At 59.6% G+C, this 25,614-nt stretch overlaps 1 protein-coding gene across 1 annotated transcript in view; it reads right to left on the reverse strand.

The window, feature by feature from the left end:
• Positions 1–643: 643 nt before the first annotated feature.
• Positions 644–25,614, reverse strand: part of IL4R (interleukin 4 receptor) — a 47,531-nt gene continuing 22,560 nt past the window's right edge. The window contains exons 2-10 of the mRNA XM_081090245.1: positions 14,972–15,059; positions 13,631–13,769; positions 12,152–12,303; positions 11,443–11,594; positions 9,828–9,984; positions 7,085–7,184; positions 5,220–5,298; positions 3,927–3,976; positions 644–3,135 (exon numbers count right to left, since the gene is read on the reverse strand). Coding sequence (XP_080946371.1) covers positions 1,593–3,135; positions 3,927–3,976; positions 5,220–5,298; positions 7,085–7,184; positions 9,828–9,984; positions 11,443–11,594; positions 12,152–12,303; positions 13,631–13,769; positions 14,972–15,041 — 2,442 coding nt within the window. The 5' untranslated portion in view covers positions 15,042–15,059 and the 3' untranslated portion in view covers positions 644–1,592. The remainder of the gene's footprint in view (positions 3,136–3,926; positions 3,977–5,219; positions 5,299–7,084; positions 7,185–9,827; positions 9,985–11,442; positions 11,595–12,151; positions 12,304–13,630; positions 13,770–14,971; positions 15,060–25,614) is intronic.

Consider the following 25,614-nt stretch of genomic DNA (forward strand, 5'->3'; position numbering starts at 1 on the left):
ACCACCTGCTGGATGTCCAGAACAATCACCTAGAGCAGTGATGGCGAACCTTTTGAGCCCGGCGTGTCAGCATTTTGAAAAACCCTAACTTAACTCTGGTGCCGTGTCACATAGAGAAATTTTTTGATATTTGCAACCAGAGTAAAACAAAGACATATTTTTGATATTTATTTTATATATTTAAATGCCATTTAACAAAGAAAAATCAACCAAAAAAAATGAGTTCGGGTATCAGAGGTTCGCCATCACTGACCTAGAGAGCCTGGGTGAGACATGCCTGGGGTCAGCTATGGGCCTGCTGCCAACTCGCTGTGTACCTTGGCAAAGCGTGCCAGCTGCTGCCAGTGCCCCTGCCAGTGGCAGAGGGGAGTGGGTGGACGAACACCACAGCCCCCCACCCCCACTTTGCAGGGACCCCTCCAGGCATACACGGTGCATGGCTTCCCAAAGCTGCTGGCAGGGGCAGGCAGCAGGTGCCGGCGCCAGCGCTGTTTGAAAACACCCTCTGCTGCCTCCTGCCCTCCTGCCTCACTGCCCGCCCTGCCTCACTGCCCGCTCCCCAAGCAGGGCTTCCTGGGATCCCCCCTAAATCAACTCATTGCACTTGAGTCCCTGTGCGGAGTCAATGAGTTAATAAAGCACTCACAATGGCAGTAGGCTTGTTTCAAAAGTAAAAAAAAAAGGAGCTAAAGAACCTTTACTTATATGAAACTCCACCCCTCCTGTTCCAGCCTCCTCAGCAAATACAAATATTAGGTTTAAACAATCTTTGGGACACGCGCACACACACACACACATTACTCAGCGTGCGGTCCGGGCCAGCGTGCAGGCGACAGGTGCTTGGTGTCGGCGTCAGGAACGCCCAGCTCAGCCGGATCTCAGCGCGAAGCTCTCCCTCTGGTCTCTGTGGCTGCCAGCCAAGGTGTCTGCGAGGCACAGACCGGCCCCAGGTAGCTGGGTGTGTTTATTCTGGGGACCCCACGCCTACCAGGGCCCCAGCAAACTGTCACTGTGTGGGAGTCACCGTTTTTCGTGAGCTGCTGGCACCCCGCTTGACTAAGCGCCCTCCAGGCGCAGATCCTGCTCCTGTCCGCCTAATGGGGCTGTTGAGTGGACGGCGCCTCTGGGCTGATGACCACGCCTCCGGACCGGGCTTTCCCCTCCGTCCCCCAAAGCTCCCCAGGCCCCGCTGCTTCGTTAGTTTCTAGGCTCGGCGTCCAGTCCAGTGACATGGCAGCGGCTGGTCCCGGGGCCGGGCAAGACGTGGGCAACCAGGTGGCCAGGTGGACAAGCAGGCCTTGGGCAGCGTGACAGGGGCAGTGCGCGGGGAAGCGTGGACCGATCAAGAGGCCAACAGCTCGCTCCCAAGCCCGGGTGCCGGAGGCCCCGCTCCCGCGCCTCCGGCCGCGGCACACGCTGAGCGCTGTCAGTGTGGAGGACAGGGTCCAGCCTCTGTGGCCCGGGGCCCGACAGCCTCACTTCTCACGGGCTTCTCCGAGCCTCGGCCACGCCAGCCTGGCTGCCCTCCGGGGGGTGGGGGTGGGGGGGGTTCACAGGCAGGGCCCAGGCACACACAGCAACGGGGCGCACACCTAGGACGCACTCATGCCTGTGGGCCCCGTGGAGAGCATGGCCACCATTTGGGGGGCCTGGCTTGAGCTCTGAGCATGGCTGGGGCCCGGCTGGAAGAACAGGGGGGCCTTGCCCTTCTCCGAGACACCCAAGGGTGCCAGGGAGGCCGGAGGGAGGCTGGCCTCCAGCAGAACCCCGCCTGGCAGGGGGCTCCCCAGGGGCTCGGAGCTGCCTCCACAGCGGCAGCCACAGCAGCGGGGGGCCACGCCGTGGGCCTCCCCTCGCTCCTCCTGGCCGTGACACTGCTTCAGGTGGCCGCACAGGTGGCAGGTGAGGGCTGAATAGACGATGCCGCTGCCCAGGTCGTCCCCAAGGGGGGCTGTGGCCTGCTCCAGGGTGAGCAGGTGCTTTTGGCTGTCCTTTCCCTGTGCCACTGGCTCCAGACCCGGGCACTCTGGGGAGCCGCTGGGGAGGAGCGAGTTCTGAGGGCTGGGAGGTGGCCCCATGTCCAGCCCAAAGGTGAACAGGGGGACAGGGGCAGGCACCCCAGGGCTGCCAGGAGTGAGGCCCTGTAAGGGCCTGTAGGCCCCCTCCCCGCTGCTGGCCTCCACCCCAGGTGGCGCTGGGCACACGGCACTGCTGGCCAGCAGGCTGGAGAGGGCCTTGTACCCGGCTTCTCCAGAAGGGCTGCCCGCCTCGCCGCCCTGGGCGCAGCCCTGCCTCACCGCCTGCGCGAACTGCCGGTAGCCCCCGGGGGCCGAGGGGGGGGCGGCCGCCCTGTGCTGGAGGACGCTCCACCGGAGGCCCTGCTCCCAGGTTTCTGGCTCAGGCTGGAGCGCAGCGGGTGGCTCAGAGGCCCGGGGAGCATAGAGGACATTGAGGTCCCCGTCCTCCCGGCGTTCGGCCAGCTGTGAGTCTGAGTCCAGCTCTCCAGGACCCGAGGGCGGGCGCAGCAAGCTGCTGAAGCTGCGGTACGCAGGGTTGTCGGTGATGGTGGCTGCGGGCAGCTCTGCGACAGCCGGGCAGGCTGGGCTCTGCGTCCGAGTGGCTGGGGGCGGCTCTGGGTCAGAAGGCTGCCCCCTGCCCCGAAGTGAGGCCTCCTGAGGCGCCTCACCTGGTAACTCAGCCCAAGGCACCTGAGCACTCACACCTGCTGAAGGAGGAAGAAGGCAGGGCTCCCCCGAGCCTGCCGGGCAAAAGCCCCCCTCCGAGCCCCCGAGCAGGTCCAGGAGCAGGCTCTCCGTCAGCCGGGCCGCGATGCCCGCCCTGCCCTCCTGGAAGCTGCCGCCGCTGCTCTCAGGCGAGGGGCAGAAGCTCCCTCCATCTTCCTCCACCAGCTCTTCCTCCTCACTCTGCACCGGGGCCTCGAGCAGCTCCACGCACTTCACCACGCTGATGCTCTCCGGCCAGAGGACCATGCTGCTGACCTCCACGGGGCGCCAGGCTGGTTTCCCAGGGCCCTGGACAGGCCCGCTCCTGGCCGCCTGGGAGGAACCATCACCCCTTTCCACGCCAGGTTCCAGTAAGCAGGGCAGGAGCTTCGTCAGACACGTCTTCCAGTATCTGCAAGAGCAAAGTGCGGTCAGGGCTCAGTGTCTCCACTTAAAAACTCCTATTCATCCCTCAAAACCCAGCTGGAAGCCACCCTGGACTGATGCCTACCTATTGCAGATGTGCCTCCTGGCTTTACAATCACTGCTATCAGTCTCCCCCACGCCTGCCCTGGGAGCTCCTGGAAGGCAGGGGCCCTGCCTGCCTTCGGGATGTCTGGAGCTCAGCACATAACCTGGGACCCACTACAAGCTCAGACTATTGAATAAACTAAAGTCTTTGTCAGATGATAGGATTTAAAACACATATTAACACACAGCATAAGGAATGCCCACTCAGGATGGCTGCAGGTCCAGGGCTCCCAGCTGTGCCAGGTCTAAACTTTAGCTACTGCACTGTGGGAGGCCCAGAGGCTCTGAGGGGGCGCTAGGAGGCTAATGTGATGGTGGCATCCTCAGGGTTTGGGATAGTGGTGCTTGCCAACCAGTACGCAATTACATCAGCACTTTAACAATGGGCACAGCTGCCCGGGTACTTGGCTCTACAGCCTCGCTCAGGCCAGAGTGCACCCCAAGGGGCTCAGCACCTGCCTGACCCACCAGGGAAATTCAGGGGCCCAGCCAGCAGCCACCTTCCCAGACCGCTCCTCCTCCTGCTACGCCTCGAAGGAACAGGGCTGAATGCCAAGGAAGAGAAGGCAGACATGGAGGGGCGAGGGACCCCACTCTCAAGATGGGGCCCACCACGCCAATCCCCCTGCCTTCCAAATCCACACAGGCCATGACCGAAGTTCATATACATACGGGCACTTGGCTGGTTCCTGGCCCCCAGACCTCTTCCCCCACGGTGGCACCTGAAACAGAGAGACAGCCAATGAACAGGGCGGAGAGGCCTCCCGCCAGCCTGGCCACAGCGAGCTCCGTTTCGCCGTGGGAGGACTGTAGGCCCTGATGTCACCCGGGTCGGAGGTCAGACCAGGCCACTGCCGCTCCCGGAGCCTCAGCCCCTGGGAATGAGGGAGGCCGCCCTAATATTAAGTTGCTGTGGCTGAAGGCAAAAATGGCCACTGTCACCTGCAGCTCCTCCACCCCTTGGACCTGGCCTGGCCCTGGCACTTGCTCTGGGCAACAGAAGGTGGTAGAAGTGGCACCGCGCCAACGGCCCAGCCGCGGGAGGATGGGACGCACGGCCGAGTCACTCCGCACCTGTGCGTGAAGCCGCTGGGGGCGAGCCAGCCCGGAGAGCTGCCCTGCCCAGGCCAGATAAGCTTCGGGATAATTCGCTACACAGCAAAAGCTGACTGATACAGGGACGACGCTGACTCTGTGCAGGGCCCTGTGACACACACCTTACATGTGCTGTCCCGGTGAATTCCAAAGGCGGCCTGTTATATAAACACTACGACAACCCACACGAGGAAACCGAGGCTCGGAGAAGTTGAGCCACTCGCTCACACCCAGTCCACTCTGCAGGCGAGTGGCAGAGCCGGGGTTCAAAGTCAGCACCACCGACTCCAGAGCCTGCCTGAGGGTCGCTGGAGACCTGAAGGCCCTGCACCCCCTGCCTCCTTCCTGGAGAACCCCGATGAGCTCAGGCAACCCACACGTGGCCATCGCTCAGGGCTGGCCACCTGGCCGGCCCACGGTATCCCCACTCCTTGCAGGTGAAGGTTCAGGAAAGAGCACGTGATGCCACTCAGGCCAACGAGAAAGGAGGAGATTTGCTGGCGCTTTGGCGCAGTTTCCTGCTCGTAAGAGGAACACACAGGAGCCGTATCCCCCCTCTGCCTGGCCTCTTGGCCTCCTGCCCTGGTACAGGTACCTCCCCAGGAGGTGACATGCAGATGACCTCAGGGGCCATCTCCTCCCAAGGGGGGGAACCCACCCAAGGCTGAAAGGTGGCTCTGAAAGCCGAGGGGAGGGGGCAGCCTCTGGGCCCCCGATGACCACACTGGGCTGCAGAACCGACCAGCGCTGAGACCTTCCTGACGGCTCAGGTGCCAATCCAAAAGCCAGTGCGTATCTTTAACATCCCAGACGCCTGAATCCCAGCTCCCGATAGGAGCATCCACAGCATCCGGACCAGCCCTCTCCTACCTGAGGCTCCTGGATGACGACAGCCACGAGAGAGCTGTGGGCCGGGCTGGGGATGTGGTCCCACCATTCTTTCTTAATCCTGAAAAAGGAAAGGAAAACGCCTTGGTCTCTCTTCCCATAAAAATGATCATATGGCCAGTACTTCCTAGGGCTCAGGACCAGGTTGATTGGTTTTGGATGTCTCACCCGAAGCCCATGGAACAGGTCCTACTGCCAACCCCATTCACAGATGAGCACACTGAGGCTCACAGGGCTGAAGGGACAGCTGGCAGCGGAAGAGCCGGTTCCTGCCCCAGCGTTCTGCTCCCCAGAACGGAGCTCCCGACTCGCCGCCTCTGTCCTCAGTGGGAACAAGCCCAGGGAAGAAGGAGGGACTCAAGCTGCAGAGAATCCGGGGTGTGCCCATCAGCAGTCCCCCACCGAGCAGCTCAGAGTCCGGCCAGGGGAGGCCTGGGAGGCCTGAGAAGCCGAGGAGACCCTGGGGGAAATAGGCTCCTTCCCTCCCCTGGTCGGCCTGGAGCCATGGAGTGCCAGCTCTGACGGAAGGCCCTCAGATTGCCCCTGGATCGGCCTCCGCTGACTCCACTCAGCCAGTCAGCATGTCCGCACTGAGCACCTACTATGCACCACTCACTGTGCCAGGCCTCGGGGACACAACAGTGAGCAAGACAGACAACAGCCCAGCCCTCACGTAGCTGACCTTCTAGAAGAGGAGACAGACAGAAATAACTAGAGGACATTAATTATGGCATCAAGTGCCATGAGAGAAAATAAAGAAGATAAAGGAATAGGGAGGAATGGAGGGAGTGATCCAGGAAGGCCTCCCTGAGGAGGTGGCCTCTGAGTGGCGACTGAAGGTGGAAGAGGAGCGAGTCATGGCGATGCCAGGGGAAAGGGCTTTCCAGGTAGGGGCACAGCGAGTGCAAAGGCTCGGAAGGAACTTGCTTGGTGCGTTCAAAGAACAGCAAGAAGGCTGGAGTGCTGGACACAGTGAGTGGGGCTGGGAGGACAGGCGATGGGGAAACTGAGGCGCAGAAAGGGGGAAAGACCAGCCCACAGTGACTAGGAGGTGTTGGTGACAAGACACGGAGAGGAAAGCTTACAATCCCTGCACACTTACTGTGTGCCCAGCAGAGTGCGGGACACTCGCTCAGTCAATCCTCGGCCATCACTAATCCTCCCATAGTGAGGTAAGACTCATTAGTCCCATTTCAGAGATGGGAGGACTGAGGCTCTGAGACACCCTGTTTCCTGGGAACCAGGCTCCTTCTACCTCCACCCCACTGTGATCCAAGACTTTCTCAGGACTCTTGGGACTGACAAAATACATTCTCGCTATCTATCTCTCAGCCTGCAAAGGAGGAGCCAGCCACACAGCTACCAGCGCCAGGGCCAGAACCCGAGCCCCGGTCTCCCGACTCTGTCAGGGGAATCGGCTAGAATTCCGCCGTCTATGGTCACCTGCCCCCAACTGTCTGGACCATACCCCGGCAGGATCCGCCTCCCTTTCCCAAGGGAAGGCCCTTCCCAGCCCCACACTGGCCAGCTCCTTCCCCAGGCAGGCCTCAGCTCAAATATCCCCTCCTCCCACCGGACACAGCGCCCGCCCGGGACACCTGTGCCCTGCGCCCGGTGTCTCCCTCAGCGCTTGGGCTGCTGTGGAAAGCGCCGTGGCTGTTGCAGACCTGACAGCTGTCTCCCACAAGGAGCACAGAGCCCTGTGGGTTTTGTTTCAGCTGTTGCCTCAGTGCCTCGCACGCAGTAGCTGCTCAATAAACATTTATGGTTAAAGGAGGACTGCAAGCTGACAGATGAGCGGAGGGACTCCTGCCCACTCCCACCCAGGGGGCCGGCCCAGGACTCACTTGAGGATGCTGAAGTAGCAGGACAGGCAGACGACCATGATGACGATGCAGGAGATGCCGACGGCAAGTGGGAGGTGCTGCTCCCAGGGCAACTCGTAGTCTGGAGGTGGGAGGGACGCCGTGAGCCCGCATTGCGCTAAGTACAGCCTGGTCCCCATTTCCCAGGGCTGGAGACCGGAGCCGCAGGACAGTGTGTCCCAGACCCCGCATGATCGGGCCACCCCCAAGCCCTCCCGCCTCAGCCCCTGCTGCCCTCCCCTTGCACCCTGAGCCCTCGCCACACGGGCCCCCTCGCTGCCCCCTGCTCCTCCACACTCAGTGCCAGCTCAGGATCTTGCACTTGCTGCTCTTCCTGAAGCACAGAGGTCAAGGGCAGTGACTCTGGCCCTGGATGACCTGGGTTCAAAGCCTGGCTCTGGCGTATCCTCACTGGTGGCCCGGGACACGTCCCCCACACTCTCAGTGCCTCGGTTTCCTCACCGGCACAACGGGGTTAACAACAGTGCTCACCTCACGGGGAGATGTGAGGGCCACGCGACTCACTACCCACCGCACTCAGAGCAGTGCCTGCAGGCCCACAGCTGTTATCACCTTCGCACAGCGGGCTCCTTCTCCTCATCCCTTCACCCTCCTCATCCCTTCACCCTCGCCAGCTCCAAAAACACCCCCACGCGCTCTCTACCGTTGCCCCTCTCATCACTCCGTCCCCTTTCCCAGAGACCGACAGCCCTCTGGGTCTAGATCGATCTGATTTCCTCTTTTCTGTATGTTTATTTTCTGTCCCCTCGCCCCCAAGTGCCAGTTCCAGAAGGCAGGGATTTTGGTCTGCTTTGTTCACCACTGATTTCCCAGTGTCTAGCATGGGGCCACGCATAGTAGGAGCTCAGTAAATAGATGTGGCCATAATGAACGTGTCCAGCACACTGTACATGTTCCATGCAAGCCGTTTCTCTCCCTTTTCCTTCCCTTCCCTTTCCTTCCCCAGGCCAATGAGAGAATCAAATCAATTCAACAAAACTTTCCCAAGGACTTCCTGTGTGCCTGGCCCCATTCTGGGCACTGGAGACACAGGCACAGGGTAGATACTACCCACAGAGCTCAGAGCCCAGGTGGAGACAGGTGGGTGAAGAGACACACACAGAACAGGTGAGCGATGGAGAGGGACGTGTGGTGGGTGGGGCAGGAGTACCTGCCAAGCCCCACTGTCCCCAGCACTTGGAAGAACCCTTCTTTCAGTGAGTGTTCACCTCCCTCCCCTCCTCCCAGTGCAGACAATGCCTGAGGCAGCCTCCCCTCCCCTACCTCCCGCTCTTCCTTGCCTAGTGGCAATGTGCCCACCCTGAGGTTCGGGCCAATCACGATCATCCTAGTCCCCTTTCCAGACATTTGAGTTCCCAGCACTCACTGCAGTTGAGAGAGGCCATGTGACAGTCCTGGCCAATGAGATGCAAGGGGAAGTCTGCTAGGGAAGCTCCTGGGAGGATTTTTTGCTTCCTGATAAAAGAGAGATGTGGGAGTGCATTCGCTCGTGGCAGCCTTTCATTCCCTTTGTCCTGGGGGCCTGAGGATGTGTGCAGCAGCCAACTTGGGGCCATGAGGTGGCAAATTTAAGGATAAAATATTGCCATGCTAAGGATGACAGAGGAAAGGAAGGCAAGGCTCTGGGGCGACATCACTGAGCTGCTGTATGAACCTGGGAATGTGAGCTAATTCAACATTTCTATTACAAAAGCCATGTGATAAAGTTGCAAAGAGTTGTTTTGGGGATGCAGCGACAAGCGAAGGACTACATTTCCCAGGATCCCTTGCAGCTATCTGTGGCCAAGTGGCCAGTTTCACCAATAGAACTTGAGAGGGAGTCATGTGTCACTTCCAGGCTAAGGCTTTTAAGAAGCAGGTGTGGTCTCCCTGCTCTCCTTCCCCTTTGGTTGGATGCAGACAATGGCAGGGCCCTCAGAGATCCTTAACTTGGGGTCCCCAGACCTCCACCAAGGTTGCAGACAGAATTCGGAGCTCTGGGACTTGGATGGGAAAGAAACGACATCTTTATTTTCACTCACTTCTGACACCTCGCATTTCCTCCCATTAGGAATGGAGGGAGCAAACCACGGTGAGAGCATCACCAGTCACTCAGCTGCCAACAGAAACCACAGCTGTTCTCCTACACATTGCGGCTGCCAGATCACAAAATGTCACCTATCTCATCCGCTTTCCAGTGACAGCATTTATAGAACTGCCCTCGCTCCTGTTTCTAATGTGTTAATAGAGGAGCATATATTCCCAGATCACAAGTATATTTAAGATATTTTTTATAATTGCATAAAATTAGTTCCCCTATAATCCTGTTACTTTATTTATACCTTTAAGAACATTATTCTGAATGGGTCCTCAGGCCTCCCTGACTGCCAAAGGGTCCATGACACAAAAGGTCAATCATCTTTTGTGTCATGGAGCCTGAGAGGGATGGAGCCGCGGGAGGAAGACCGCCCACAGACCGGCACAGCTCACGTTGGACTGTTACTCAGCAAGAAGCACGTTTCCACGTGTGAAAGCTCGGACCGCGTGGGCACCTGCTACTGCAGCCTCGCCCGCCCAGGCCAGGGCGCCATGCCCGTCCTTCCTCTGTTACCTTCCGTGGCGGCGTCCTCGGACGGAGACCCAGATGCTCGGCCAGGGCCAGTGTCTGGGCACAGCGTGAAGTGGGGGGGATTCTAACTGCTCAGCACTCACCACGGATACTCACCGTGAAGCCACTGGACGCGGGGGCTCCACTCGCTCCACAGGCTGTTGTAGTCCGGAGCCCAGGCCCGCACCCGCGCACTGTAGAGGGCCCCGGGCCTCAGGGTGCTGGCTGGGACGCGGAGGGTGCGCTCCATGTAGGTCACATTGCTGATGAGGAACTGGGGGGGGGGGGAAGGAAGACATTACTGCACAGCTGGGGGCGGCGGGGCCACTCGCACTCGGGCTGCTGTCCATGGCTGACCCCACCGTGAGTAAGAGCCAGCAGCCTGGTGTTTGGTCATTCCTCCAGTCCAGGCATTGTTTGGCACCTCCATAGCTGTGACCGGACTCAAGGGAGAGGGGTCAGGAAGCCGGCCCCCAATACCCTCACTGACTAGCCCTCTGACATGACTGGGGCGAGTCGATGAACCTTTCTGAGCTTTAGTTTCCTCATCTGTAAGTTGAGGGCAAGGGTCTCTACTGTCACTTCTGGGCTGTGTGACCTTAGGTTAGTGACAGAACCTCTCTGGTCCTTGATGTCCTCTTCTGCAATGAGGACAATAAACGTGCCTGCCTCCCAGGGTGGCTGTGAGGAGTAAATGGGTTGATGCAGGGACGCGCTTAGGACAGGGCCTAGCACTCAGGGAGCGTGATGATCTTTCCGAAGCACAGACAGAGTCAGGGAGCCCCTCGCTCCCTCATGGGCTCTCTAGAGCCTGGCAGTCCAGCCCAGTCACATGGCTCCAATCTCAGCCCCGCCTACCAGGCCAGTCACATGGTCCCGAATCTCAGCCCCACCTGTCAGCCCAGTCACATGGCCCTGAACCTCAGCCCCGCCCACCCAGCCCCAACTGGGAAGACTTCCAGGATCTGTAGCTAAGTGGACAAGGTAAGATGAGATTAGTAGGTGTTGTCTGCTGCTTGTTGTGTTAAAAAAAATGGTGTTGGACAGACTGAGGGCCCCAGGATCGCCCCCTTGTAGCTTGCCCTGGGCGGTCCCTCCTCTTGAGTGTGGGCAGGACTGTGACTTGTTTGTCACCGACAGGACGTACAAAGGTGATGGGTGTGTGGGACCGCACGTGTGTGATTACATCCTATGAGACTGTCATTCCGACTCCCTGGGATGCCCTCTCTCCCCCTGGCTGGCTGGGAGAAGGCCATGAGGGAAGAACGGAGGGTGGCCTCCTGCCAAGGGCCAGCAAGGACCTGAGGCCCTCGGCCCAACAGCCCACAGCACACGGATGCTGCCAACATCACAGGAGCCTGGGAGCCATCCCTCCCTGTGAGCCTCAGGCGAGACCGCAGCCCTGGCCACGCCTGCCTTGACCAGTCAGCGTCGGGAGGGAGACGATGCTGAGTGAGGGTCTCGCGGTGGGACTCGGTTATCTGAGAGTGTCCCTCCCGGCCGCTGGGACAGCCAGCTGTGCCCAGAGCCTCCTTTACCGGGAGGAGCAGGGCCCACAAATCACGTCCCTTCTCTGCGCGCTGGGCACCAGGAAGGGGTGGAGGGGCAGAGCCGGGACTCTAGGTCCCGGGGCTGCTGCCAGCCAGGCTCCTCTCTGTCCCCCACCCTGGGGCGGGGTCTCCGCTCCCCGAGTCCCAGGAGCTGGTGCAGAACCCCCACAGTGCCCACTCACCTCCGTGGGGTCGTCTTCATTTGAAATGTTGACCAGGTAGAAGAGTTCAGAGTGCAGGAGACTCTCAGGTGGGTACGGGTCGCTCCAGGTCAGCTGCCACGTGTGGGAGTCGGTGGCGTTAACCGTGAGGTTTCCGGGGGCCCTGGGTTTCACTGGGGAGAAGCAGGGCCTGGTGAGGGCTTGTGGGCCCTCGGAACCCGGGCCATTGAGGTTCTCAGTCAACACCACCTCCGCACACATTTGTAAGGCACCAGTATAAAATCAGCAGTATAAAATCAGCCTTCCATGTAGACCAAGCATGTCAAACTCAAAGGCTAACACGGGCCAAATAAACGAGGCATGCAGCCCGTGGCTGCGAGTTTGACATGCTTGGTCCGGACTGTGTGAAGCAGGGGCAGCTGAGCAGTCAAGGGAGGGTGGAGGACGGTTCCCAGCTCAGTTTCTGGTCCGCAGCAAGCACGCCTTCCACCAAGCAGCCTGCTCAACACCCAGTCAGGGCACTCACATTCGGGGGGTTGAGATGTCTGAGCTGCAGGGGCCTGGTGCTGCTGAGCCCAACCCATTTCAAAGAGGGGAGGGCTAAGGCCCAGACAGGGCAAGAACCCCACTGAGTTTAAGGAAAGGCTGCTTGGGCCCCTCCCCCAGTTGGAGCCTGCCTGGCCCACCCAGGGCCGGGGCTTAGAGCACCTGCCCGCCCCGCCCCACTCACCATGCTCGCTGGGCCTGAAGGAGCCACTCCACAGCCATTGCTCCCCAGCCCACAGGTCCAGCTGGTAGGTGTCCCCGCTGACTATGATGTCCACCAGCATGTCGCACCGGCACACGGCGCTCTCTCCATTCACAGGGACACACGTGTGGTTTCTGCGGACACGGGCTGTGTTAGGCTGGTCGTGCACGTATGGGTGTCCCCCGTACGTGCCTTAAGGAACCACATGCTCTTTCAGTTCCCGGTCACCTGCCTCAAGGACCAGGTCAGGGGACTGGGAAGCAGAGCGGCCAGAGTGGGCTAGGACAGCCTTCCCTGCTGCCACAGCCCCTCACCACACCACACCCCTCGGTCCCAGGACTCAGCTCGTCCCCGAAGGCCGGTGAAAGGGAAGACCGCGGCATTGAAGAATCTGTAACAGCACGGGGGGCAGCCTCTCCCGTGCAGGGCACTGCGGCACACGCCCTGCCACCACACGTCATCCTAACGTGCTGCCCCAAACAGCCAACCCGTGTCTCGTCCAGGGGGCGGCAAACATTTTCTGTAAAGGGCCAGACTCTGAGAGCCAGACAATTTCTGTCCCCACTACACACCCTGCCTGCCAGTCAAGCACAGAAGCCGCCATAGGCAACACGTGAACGAACGGGCGTGGCCATGTGCCAACTTACAAAACAGGTGGTGGCCCAGTGTGGCCCCGGGTTCCATCTCCGGTCTAAGCCGATGTACTGCGCACGGAGCACAGTGCGCCCACCTTCGCGCATCGTGGAACACCACCTGTCGCGCACCCACATGCTGCTGCACCGCGGGGCCTGACTGCGTGCCTGTGTACCTGACTGTGTCCTGGGCACCCCGCGATGGCTCCCCGTGTACAGGGACTGTCCCAGTGAATCACGGGAACATGCCCCTCACGTTCCATGCTGAACTCCACACTGCGCGCCAACAATGGTCATGCCCGTGGTCTCTGAGTGTGGTCTGGGGACCCATAGGCCAGACCATCTGCCGCTTAACTCTCTCTCTCACACACGTAGCAAGGAGTTTTCTAGAGGTGATGTGGCGTGTTATGGTGTCATGGCTCTGGTGGCTTGTGTGCTATTGTGTTTAAATGTCCTGGTGTAATTCCTAACAGGGTAAAGAGCGATCGCTATAGGCCAACTGCACAAACGCTTTTGCGGTCCTCGCTAATTTTAAGCATGCTAGAGTCCTGAGACTAAGTGCTTGAGAACTGCTGGTCTGGTCCAATATTCCACCCACATCCACATGCTGCGGGCCTGGGTGCGTGTGCTCGGAGCGTCATGACACACCCACCGTATCACACACTGCGCCCCGGCGCCCCAGCTCCAAGCCCGGGCCCAGTAGGAACTGCAGGGAACTGCATTCGGCACCCGGCACTCCGCCGGGACCAGGCGAACTCAGGACAACCTCCCGACCTCCCATGCCCTCCCCCCCCCCGCCCCCCCCCCCTCCCCCGGGGCACAGGCTTACTCCGAGTTCGGAAAATCCAGCTGGTAGGTGAGGCGGAGCTCGGCGCTGCAGTTGGTGGGGCCGCCCATCCTCCACTCACAGGTGGAGGTGCTGAGGTAGTCGGAGAAGCAGGTGGGCCGATCCCGGACCTGAACACTCCCTGGGGAGACACAGGAGCGCTCTGAGCAGCTGCAGCCCAACAAGCAAGAGGGCCACGGGCCACCGGGAAGGTCGGAAACCAGCCGGAACAGGACCAAGGGGCCCAGCACAAAGCAAGGGAACCACCGCCCCGGACCGCCCCTGTGCCGTCTTCAGAGCCTCCTGCTGCACTGAGGCGATCCTGGAGCTGAGGAAGGGCCTGGGGTGCGGGCCCACTGAGGGGACACCCCAATGACCTTTGTGTGCTGCAGCTCGCCTACTTGCTTTTGGCCAAATTAAAGGGAAACACGTGGCGGTGTGAGGAGGGCGACCCGCCAGCAGCACCTGCCCTGCAGCGCGTGCTGAGGTGGTTGTCCCTGAGCCACTCCCGCCCCACCCCCTCCACCCCGCTGAGCTCAGGAGGCTGATCCCCACGGTCTGTCACCCAGGGGCCCTTGGCCTCTGGCTCCTTGTTGGGTTTGGCCAATATCGAAGGGCAGGATGAGAGGACGGGGTGCTTCGTCCAGCCGGTCAGTGGCAGAGCTGGCTTTGAACCCGCCTTACTGCGGCGCCTCCTCCCTGGCCTCCCGGCCTCCACCCTCGTGCTTACAGACAGAGGGATCCCTTTCAGTGTCACAGGTCATGTCGCTCCTGTGCTCAAACCCTGCCAGGTCCTTCCTGACTTGGCCACCTGCCTCCCGGCCTCACCCCAGCCTCCGCTGGTCCCTCCGGCTCTCCAGGCAGGCGCTGGGCTCCGGCCCCCACTGAGGCCCGCCCGCAGGTATCTGCGCGCTCTCCCTCCTTCAAGTCTTTGCTTGAGCCCCTGTCACTCAGGAGGACCTCCCTGAGCACGTGTTTTAAATTGCAATCCTCCACTTGACCCCACTGTCCCAGCCCTCCCTGCTCTGCCCTCTATCGTCTTTTCCCACCACCTCTGACAATCTAGAATGAGCTTATAATTAGGGCCATCTGTCATTGGCTGGCTCCTCCCACTACAGCGAAATCTCTAAGGCAGTGGTTCTCAACCTTGGCTGCACATTAGAATCACCTGGGAATCGTCTTAAAAATCCTGATTTCTGGGCCTCATCCTCCGGAAATTGTTTCTTTGTTATGGGGTGGGCTAGGGATCTTTGTTTTGTTCACTGATTGAGCCTGGCAGGTAGACAGTCCATACATGTTGAATGAATGAATGAATGAATGAATGAATGAGAGGTGGTGACTTACCAGAGCCTGCCGCCCACACCAGGATCAGGCAGCTCACAGGGAACGTGAGCCCAGAGCCAAGCCACCCCATCGGGAGGTCCTAAGGCACCTGCTGAGAGAAGGTGTGCCAGGTGAGTGCTGACTCGTGGTCCCACCACCCCAATCATCCCGCGTGTAGCCTTCAGAACTCACCTCACTCCAGACACAACCGCCCCCCACCCTGGCCATTTGTGTCTTGGCAACAGCGAGCCCTCCCTATTCATCAGAGATCTGTTCATATCATGAAACCCAACCCAGGTGCACAAAGCCCCGCGTGAGAGCCAGGAACACCTGTCCCGAGAGCTGCTTCTTGGAAAAAATCCCTAAGTTTGAGCATCCTCAGGCGTTTGGAAGTTCACAATGCACATGTGCACGTAAAGGTTCTGATAAGTCCTGCAACAAGGAAACTTACTTTTCTTCACTTAACTCAACACTTACCAAATTTATTTACCCAACCTTCATTTGTGTGTGTGTGTCAAACCCCAATTAATCCTCCGAAGGACTTACAATTCCTTGAAATAGTTTGGAAATTCTAACCCGACTGTTCAACCTTACAGAATTGGTTAAATAAATGATGGTATACCCATGCAACAAAGTATTGGGCAGCCACTAAAAATGATGCTGTCGAATGTGTTAGTCTGACTACATTAATGGCCTCAATTCTTCACTCCTGTGTCCGTGTAACCTTGCCTTGAACCCCACCCCACCCCCACCGCTCTGGGCAGGGCGTTCTCCCTGCATTTGGACTCTGGGCTCACCATGTGACTGGCTTTGGCCAGCAGAATATTAGCCAGAGTGAGGCAGGCACAGGCCTGCTTTGCACAACCACTGCCTGGAGAACGTGCCTGGCCTCGCCTGTTGGAGGACGGTGACAGGCCAGTCCCAGCAGTCTCCCTCCGCACTGGCAACGGGCGGCTGCCCAGTCCCGTGGTGACCTCCACCTCCGCAGGCCGGCAGCTGACCCGCGCTGACCTCAGGTGCATGAGCGAGCCCACGAGGTCAGGCAAGCCAGACGGCTGCGCCCACACGCTCGAGCTAAGAGTCCCTTACACGGCCCCAAGCTTTGTGCTTGCTCCTCACACGGCACATTACCCGCTCCCCGACTTCTACCCCACAGAGGGCCCTTCTGTTCTGTGGTTTATATCAGTAAAAGCATGCACCACCCTCGTTATATTAACGACATCCACAAGACATAACTGGGGAATAAAGACTAGAAGGTACAGACACCCAGAGAGAAAACACAGTTCAAACCCCCCAGATCACAAGCCCACAATACCCCACTCACATGTTAGGATCGATTCTCTCTTGGCTGCTATGGATAGAGGGAGGTAAATGTGAAATTCATTTACCAAAATAGCAGCACCGTCTACATATGAAAACTTGCGTCTTAAACTCACTGCATCATTAACATCGCTCCGCGCCACAACGTTCAGATGCAAAGCCTCAGGTCAGTGTGGCCCACGGTGTGGTGTGCCTGGCACTGGGCTGAGCCTTCCTGCTACTTTGTTCCGCACAGGCCGTGTCTGCCCGTCCCCGGGGGGCCTCACCACGCGTTTCTCCGATCATCTCCTTAAGTCCCGCACCTGCTCGCCATGCGCTCCTGTGAGCCCTGCGCAAGCAGCTCGCCCTCTGCCTCCGTCTCCTTGGCACTGGGCGCTGCGGGGATCACGGGAGCTGACACACGGGCGGCCTCGAGCCACCTGGCGCAGGGAGGGGTGGAGGGAGGTCGCCAGTGGTTTCCTGAGGAAGATGCTCAGAAGCAGAATCCCATCGGGCCACCAGCGTCACCCCCAGCACTCCCGGCACCTCATGCCGAATGCCCCCTACAAAGCACTGTCCTGGGCTGTATTCCCGGCAATGCTGACAGCGCCCACCCGCGTTCCCGGGGGGTTTCTATCTTGGGGTCATGTCCAGAGAGGCGGCTGCCAGGCCTCCTCCTGCCATTCGGTAGCCATGTGCTGCTCAGCCACTGCCTCTGGGCTCCGGCCGCTCTACCTGCACCAGGAGACGAATGGCGCTCGCAGGTGCCCTGCACAGAGGAGGCACGGCCCTAGCGCACTCTGCCTGTGGGGAGCACGCTGGGGGCTGGAGCCCCAGCAGCAGCCCCAGCCCCTGCGGGAAGCTCCGGGGGCTTCATCCCCCGCGAAGGCTCTGCCAGCGCCGCCCCCCTCCCCCAGCCCGGCAGCTGTGCACCTGGCTCCTGCCACCCGCTGGCCTCCACTCCCGCTGCTCCTCCAACACACCCCACTCAGGCCCACCCCACCCTTTCCTCTCCCGTCCTTTCCGTTCATTTCCCTCCCTCAGCCTCTCTCTCTTATTTATTTATGCACAGGGATAAATTGCCCCTCGATACTCCAGGGCAGATTTCAGGGAAACAAGGACATACCCTGCATAGCCACAATGCAACCAGCAAAGTCAGGAAACTACACGGACGGACGCACGACGCAATCCAATCCGCTGACCCTGCTTCCGTTTCGCTAGCGGCCTCCACAGCGCCCCTCGGCCTCCACAGCGCCCCTCGTCCGCCAGGACCCAGCCGGGCATCGGATCACCACTCGTCCGGTGCCCAGGTCATGGCCTCTAAATCCTGCTCTGCTTCGAAAGGAACCAGCGCCCCATGGGGAAATTCTGCCTCCAGGGGCAGGGAGGTGCCCGCCTGGACTCACTGTGCCAGGAAGGAAGAGCTCAGGAATGCTGGGGACACGGTGAAGGGCAGGAGTCAGCTCGGACGGTGCCCACTGGCCCACATGGGCACAACGGACGCATCGCAATGACATTATATAAACCAGCTGTAGCCCCGGGAGTTAGAGCAGGGGTGCAGGAGTCTGCAGTGACAGTCACAAGTCGGGGAGCAGGGGCAGCTCTCACCACCACGGCAGCCTCTAGCTCCCCACCAACCTCGTGTTAGTTATTTACTAATTAATGAGTCGAGTAACATCATAATGTTACATAATCTATATATATAATTGTGCATAACTTTACACACAGAAGCCTGGAAGACACCACCTTCACCACATGGTCAGAGGTAGCATCGCCCGGAGCGGGAAAGGATGGGGCTCTCGGGGTTCCTGCCCCGAATTCACAAACCTGCAGAGGCTCCGACAGGCCGGAGCTGAGGGCGCCGGGGAGGAACCGGCCTGTCCCCAGGGGGCGCAGGGCAAGGAGCGTGTGGGGGAGACGTTCTTCCCACCCCGAGGGCGCGTGGCCCCGGCGCCGCGTCTGTGTCGGCACGCAGCACGTGCTCAGTGAGGGTCGGCTGAACCAAGTCACTTTGGAGAGACACGTGCCCCTGCCGGGCTCCGCATGGGGCTGGAGGCTCTCCCGGGGAGACGGGCACCCCTTCCTCGCGGCCACGTGACGACCAGGAAGCGGGGGAGGGAGTGCGGTGGTGGGCTGTGACGCGGCTTCCTCTGCAGAGTCCCGTAACTTTCCCTCTCGCAGCTCACAGGTGCCACGGCGCCCTGCGCAGAGGGGGCCAGGGGGCCAGGCGTCGCTTCAGCCCCGATTCTGAATGATGAGAAACAGGGAGGCGGAGATGCCTGTCTGAGGCCACACCGCAGAAGGGCTGTCGTGGTAAAGGCCTCCAAGAGGGTGGGCTGAAACGGCACCCTGACCGCAGCCAGGGTGTCATCTTTGACACACACATGCGTGCGCACACACACACACACACGCACACACACACGTGCACACGGCACTCATCAGCGGGCTTCGGGATGCGGGAGCTGCATTTCAGGGAAACAATGGCCCAGGTGCAGGTGAATAAAGGATTGAAAACAAGAATTGCCAAGTGATCCCAGTCAAGCATGTGGCAGGAGGAAACAACTTCCAGTACGCACCCACAGTCAGCGATCCTGACCTGCTGGAGCTGGGCGGAGTCTCAGGGGTGGCCTGCCTCGCTCAACTGCCACCTGGACAGGGAGCCCTGCAAACACCACCTCGGACATGCTGCGGGGCAGTGCCTGCTCGCACTCCTCCGTGGACGGGGCACGCACCCCCAGGCCATGGCTGCACAGAGCCTGGCCACTGGCAACAGCTGCCTTGTGTGGAGCCAAGGATCGTGCAGATAAAATCCTGCGTGTGAAGTACCCGCATTGTGCTTGGCACTTTGCGAGGTGCGGTTGAAGCATGACCTTATGGGATCTGCCTGAGACCCTGCAAGATGGGCTGTGATCCCCACTTTCCACCCAAGGGAACCGAGGCCAGAGGTCAAATAACTTGCCCATCAGGTCCCACAGCTAATGAGAGGGCAGAGCTAGAGCCAGGACCCAGGTCTGTTGGCTTCCGAGCCCAAGGCACCTTCCAATGTATCAACGCCTTCAACTTCTCCTCCCAGAAACGCAGGCTGAACCCAACGAGATGAATGAAATGAGCCAGAAAGAGCTGGCCATCCTGCTTGTCAACTTCAAACATCGGCTGCCCGCGCACAGGACCAGGAGGGCTGACTGAGCAGCAGAAAAAGCCGAGGATCTGTATTGTCTACAAACCCCCATGAGCCAGAGGTGAAGCAGCAACTTAAACAAACAAAAACACCAACTAAGGCCATATTAACAGAGACATGAGAGCCAGGAAAGGGAGGGGACTGTGCCCACACACACCTGTGCTTCCCTGTGGAAGAAACGCCGCCGACCTGACGCTTGTTGAGGATGACAACTGGCACAGAGAGGGCCCCGGGCCCCGGGGGCAGGTCTGTGCCTAAAGGCTCTGCCCTCCTATATCCTGCGGCCTCATCATTCACTTCACATGCGATATTTACCACATCCCTCTACCATTTAGCCATATTAATTTTTTAATACATATTTTTTATTGATTTCAGAGAGGAAGGGAGAGATAGAAACATCAATGATAGAAACATGCAACCTGGGCATGTGCCCTTGGCGGGAATCGAACCTGGGACCCTTTAGTCCACAGGCCGACGCTCTATGCACCAAGCCAAACCAGCTAGGGCTAGTCATATTAATTCATTCAACACTCAAAACAGCCCCAGGAAGTGGGTGCTATTATTCCCCCATTTTCAGAGGAGGAACCAAGGCACAGAGCGGTGTTAGCGACTGGCCTGGCTGCAGGTGGCAGCCTGGATGTGAGCAGGGCACTCAGGCTCCAGAGCCTCTCCCTCTGTCCTTAACATCCTGGGACCACGGGCCCGTCTGAACATGGGTGCAAACTCCAACCCTTTTTACTAGACAAGTGCAGACCCTTAGCTCTGCCTTCCACTTTAGGGGTCCACAGATCCCTGAGCCCAGGGAGGACTCCAGGTCAGAGGCCCCTCCTCTGGGCAATGAGCAGATTGGAGGGTCTTTGAACAGGGTTGTGGCAGGATCTTCCTCAGCCCAGAGTGGGGCCGAGAGAATAAGGGGATGCGGACTAAAACAGACCTGGGTCACCCCAGCCCGTCCTCTACCTGTGAAGGCCCAGGAGCAAAAGCGGACAATCCAAGGGGACGCTTTGCCTGATTCCACATATGCACCATTTCAGTGTGGAACGTTCCCGAAATGGCAGCACTGGAGAGGGAGCAGGTTACTGCGGGTTAAGTGGGGACCGGCAGCAGGGAGGGCAGTGTGGCTATAAAGGGCGACACAGGGAGGGATCCCTGTGAGGACAGGCCGCTCGGCATCGTGCCTGCGGGGGCGGAGACACAAGCTGTGCGTGTGGTGAAACTGCACAGAACTAAAGGCCTCACGCGAGGGAGTGCAGGACACGGGGCGAGCTGCACAAGGCCGTGGCTGTGGCCGCCACCTCAGTTCTGGAAGGTGTCACCTGCGCGCAGCTGAGCGTACGGGGATCTCCGTATTATCTCTCCCCCGCGTGTGAGTCCACAGCTATCTTAAATGAAAGGTTTAAGGAAATAAGAGACCTCAAGCCCCTGCCACCCATCCACTGTCCTCTCTCCGTCCCCCACAAGTCTTGTGTCCCACGGGCCCTGACACTCCCCGCCCTTCTGTGCGGTGCAGCCTTTGCACCCAGAAACCCATCACCTAAGCAGGGCTGCCCCTGGTACTTATCACAGCACCTGCTTCTATCTGCCGTGTACGTATCACCGTCTCTAATCATATCACTGAGGTTACATGTATGAATGCTGGTTTTATTTCAGGAGGTAGATGGCAAAGATAGAAAGATCTGACTACAAACAATTTTCAACTTCCTCAGATCAAAACACGCCAAAGCAGAAACAGAAAGCAAGCAAAAGACTAGAAAAAAGTAGTAATGCACATAATGGAGCGTGGATGGCCTATCATATATAAAAAGGTCTTACAAAATCAACAAGACCAACAGCCTTTAAGAAACATAGGCAAAGGACATAAATGGGTCACCGAGGAAGCATCCGGTGTTGCCACAACATGAAATAGCCCCTCATGCTGCTGCTGGGTCCTGCGGTGCGGAGCGTAGAAGATGGCCTGTGACGCTTCAATGATTCCTTTGTCTTCACATGTACAGGAGAACGCGAGCCCCTGAGGCCGAGCTGTGGTCTGCCGTGGGCATTGCCTTGTCCCCAGGGCCTACACAGGGCCTGATACGGGCCCCGTATGTGCTCAATGAACAGCTATGACATGAGTGGTTGGCTAACCTTCAGCAATAACAAATTCAGTCATCTACCTTTAGACATGGGTCTCTACCAAGCTTTTGTGCATAACAATGGCTACGCATTCATAATGTTTATCATGTGCCCGGCTTTGTTCTCAGTGCTTGCAATGTATTAATTAACCAACTTGGTTCTCACAATTCTATGAAGTTGGTGCCATTAAAACCCCACTTTACAGATGAGGAAACTGAGGCACAGAGAGGTGAGAGCACCGCTTGTGGTCACAGAGCTGGGTTGGAACGCCAGCCTGAGCCGGCTCAGAGGGAAGCGCCCTGGCGGAGAAGCCCATCTAACTCACATTTATCTGGGGCAGCTGAGTGGCGGGTCCTGAAATGTCAGCGGCCAGCACCGTCCAGAAGTGACCGAGGGGGCTCTTCCTGAGCCCAGAGGGTGTGCGGGCCCCTTGCTCCTCTCCTCACTCCTGACCACAAACCAGCGCGAAGGGGCTGGATCGGCAGACAGGATGCAGCCAGTCCCAGGACAAGAGGCCTGTGGAGGAAGCCAGCGACACTCAGGCTGCGGGGTCCTCCCTGGGGAGCCACTGGTCCCTAAAACTCCACAGTCTTTGCCAGCCCGGAGCTTCCTCGGGCCTCGGGACGGCGGGGCGGGGGCCAGGGACACACTTCTCCCTGAGGCAGCAGCCTTCCTGTAATTGCTGACAGGCTGGGATTCCCAGAACCAGCAGCCGTGTCAACAGCCCCACCCAGGACAGTGAGACGGGCCAGGCCCGGGCCCCAGATGGCATGAGCTCCGCCTGCCTGCCCCTCCTCCCGCCCAGCCAGTGACGGGAGGGCTGGCGGCATGCGGGCTCTGCTGGAGCAAAACCAGGAGCGAGAACCAGGAACTCAGCCAACGGAGCCCACCAGGCTCCTGCGTACCTACTGTGTGCTCCAGGTCCTCGCCCATTCACCCATGTCCTGTGTGTCCTTGTTGCAGGTGTTTTCTGGGCACCTACTTTGTGCCAGGTACTACAGATGCAAACAAGGCCATTCACTCACACATTCCTTTCTTCCTTCTTCCCTTTGACACATATTTGAGTGAGGAGAGAAGTTACTGGAAGGTCTGAGCAGAGATGTGACACCGTGAGGCTTTCCAAACCATCCCTCTGACTGTGTGGCCCAGGCAGAAGCAGGGCCCAGTGAGGAGGCCGCCGGGCTGGTCCGGGCAGCAGGTGCGGGGCTCGCACAGGGTTGTGGGGAAGGGCTGGGGACAGGGGCTGCGGCCTAGGTCTGGCTGAAGGTGGAGCCCACAGGGTTTGCTGACGGAGTGGAACTTGGGGGTGGGTGAGAGGAGAAGGGGGTGAACGACGCCAGAGCCCTGAGCGGGTGGAGTGGCCATTGACCCGGTGGCATGGACCCTGGAGGAACCGCGTGAGAAGCAGGCCGCAGAGAGCAGGGGCAGCACCCTCGGAAAGTGTAAGAGGCAGCAGGAGGCGCCGTGGGTGAGGGGCACGCTGCTCCTCCTGGGTGACCCCGGGAGGACGAACAGAACCCTCCAGGGGAGGCGGGGAGTGTGGAGAGGGAGGAGAATGTCCCAGAGGGCACTGCGGCTCCCTGAGGGCAGGGGACGTGCCTCGTCAGAACCTGAACCCCGAGCCCGGGGCTGGCACTCAGCGGGCACTCAGTACACGGCCATGTGCACGTCACTGTGTCCTCGCTGAGGCTGTGCACAGCCTCCCTCCGTGCTGCGCTGTTCCAGACACTCTAAGGCCCCCCTGAGGTGAGCACGATTAATAAACTCATCTTACAGATTCTGAAGGCTCCTGGGAGAGAAGGAGGAGGGGAGGGACAAGTGAAGAGGGAGCAAAGGGCCAGGAGGAGGCACAGCCAGTTCCTGCCACACAAGCCGGGCCCTTGGCTGCGGCGATGGGTAGGAGAGGTCGGGATGGAGCAGGGGGTCGGCAGGGCCAGAGACAGCCTGTCTGCAGGCGTGGGGAGCAGTCCTGACGCCCCCAGGCAGCGGGGCCCTGAGGGAGGTCCAGCAGGAGAGGCTGCTTCCAGAAACCCCATCCACCTGTGTGTGCCGACCACCCACGGGACAGGAGGACGGCGCTGGCGCTGGGGGAGGGGCAGGCTCCGCCCTGTCTGGGAGTGGGCGTGGCAGAGGCAGTGGCTGCTGGTGGCAGCTGGGGGTGGAGGTGGCCTTGGCAGGCAGTGGCGCTAGGAAGGGAGCCGGCTTGCTGGGGGAGACCGCACACTCCGCCACACTGCAGACACGTGACTGCACGCGGGGGGTGGCCCTGGAGCCATCGGGAGGCCACCTGTCCTGGTGGCTGAAGGCCGGCGGCTGTGCAGTGAGCTACGACTCTGAGAGGAGCAGGAGAGGCTGGAGCGGGGGCCTCCTCCATGGACGGGCGGGCCGGACCCCTGGAGGGAGGCGCCGTCTCAGGGACAGCCTGGCATCTTGTGCCAACGGCCACTTTATGGCAGTGTGTACACCTGTGCCGGCTGTGGACAGGCCGAGTCCAAGCGGCCAGTGGGGCCCTGGGGAGGCACAGGCGACTCCGTCTAGGATTCTGGAAGCCACACCATTGGCAGGCGGAGGCCCCGGAGGCCCGGGGAGGAGGCTGAGCCGGCAGCCCTACAAGCCCTCCTCGTGCTTTATTTCTCTGCACAGCACTTCCTCCTGCAGCACATCACACACGCACCCTTCCCGGTCACTGTCCAGATGCCCGCTGGACGCCAGCTCCCACAGGGCCAGAGCCTGTGTCCGCCACCTTCTTGCTGTGGCCCCAGAGCCCAGGCCAGTGCCCACAGGGCAGGGCCCACAGATCCTTGTGAATGGAAGGGGGACTGAACAAACTCCCCCTGGCCGTGCGCAGGGCGCCTGGTCAGCTGGCATTTCTGTCTCTCACTGCTGGACAAACACTGACCGCTCCTGGCCTGGAGTCCCCTTAACACCCCAATGCAGGCCTGATGGGCCACCCGGAGAGCTGACCTCCGGGAGCCGGTAATTGGGGCATTACCACGGTTATTACTCATTTCCTGGGAGACAAGACACACGACGTCAGGCCGCGGGGCACTGATTAGATTGTGGCTGTGTTAGCGACAGTCACGACAGTGCCGGCTCTCAGGGGGCTTCCTTCCTGAGGTCCGCAGACGGCACCACAACTGCCCGGCCTGTCCCCAGCCCCTCCGGCCATTAGACTATGGCAGGTGCTGGCTGTTCTCACCGCCTTTAAAGGTGGACATGGGGACCCCTGGGCCCAGGAAGGTTCAGACACCTGCCTGCGGGCGCACAGCTGTAAGCGGTGGGGCTGGAATGTGATCCTACACCTTCTGGCTCTGGAGTCCGCAGCCCAGCGCCTGGCACGGAGGAAGCAGCCATAAACCTGGTCCCGTCCCACACTTCCCTGTGTGCTCCGCCGGCAAGTCCCTGTGAAAGGCGCAGCCCCTCACGCCCGCACAGAGGGGGGCACCAAGGCTCAGAGGGGCTCAGAAACAGTCCCAAGGTGACGGGGTTGGAGGTAACTGGGCTAGAACTTGGCCTCCATCCTGTTTGCCCAGCCCTCACCAGTGAACGTGTCTCCACACTGACCAGGACTTTGCCCCCGGGCACAGATAAGCGCGCCCTGTTCATTTTCTGTCTGCAGACAGGCTGTGGGGGTGGAGGAGCAGGGGTTCTCCCTCAGGTTCTTCCTGTTGTCTCGCCCTAGATCAGTGATGATCTAGGGCAGTGATGGCGAACCTATGACACGCGTGTCAGAGGCGACACGCGAACTCATTTTTTTGGTTGATTTTTCTTTGTTAAATGGCATTTAAATATATAAAATAAATATCAAAAATGTAAGTCTTTGTTTTACTCTGGTTGCAAATAACAAAAAATTTCTATATGTGACACGGCACCAGAGTTAAGTTAGGGTTTTTCAAAATGCTGGTACCCCGAGCTCAAAAGGTTCGCCATCACTGCCCTAGATCATTCCGGGCAGTCAGGGATGCACCGATGTGTGGGGCCACTCATGTTGGCAGGACTCCAGGGCATCTAAGACACGGAGCATAATTCTGGCCTAAGTGTGGGGGCCCTACCTTGACTCTCTGGGAGACGTTGG

The sequence above is a fragment of the Myotis nattereri genome (genome assembly GCF_964212035.1).
Source record: "Myotis nattereri genome assembly, chromosome: 4".
In the NCBI taxonomy this organism is placed as follows: Eukaryota; Metazoa; Chordata; class Mammalia; order Chiroptera; family Vespertilionidae; genus Myotis; species Myotis nattereri.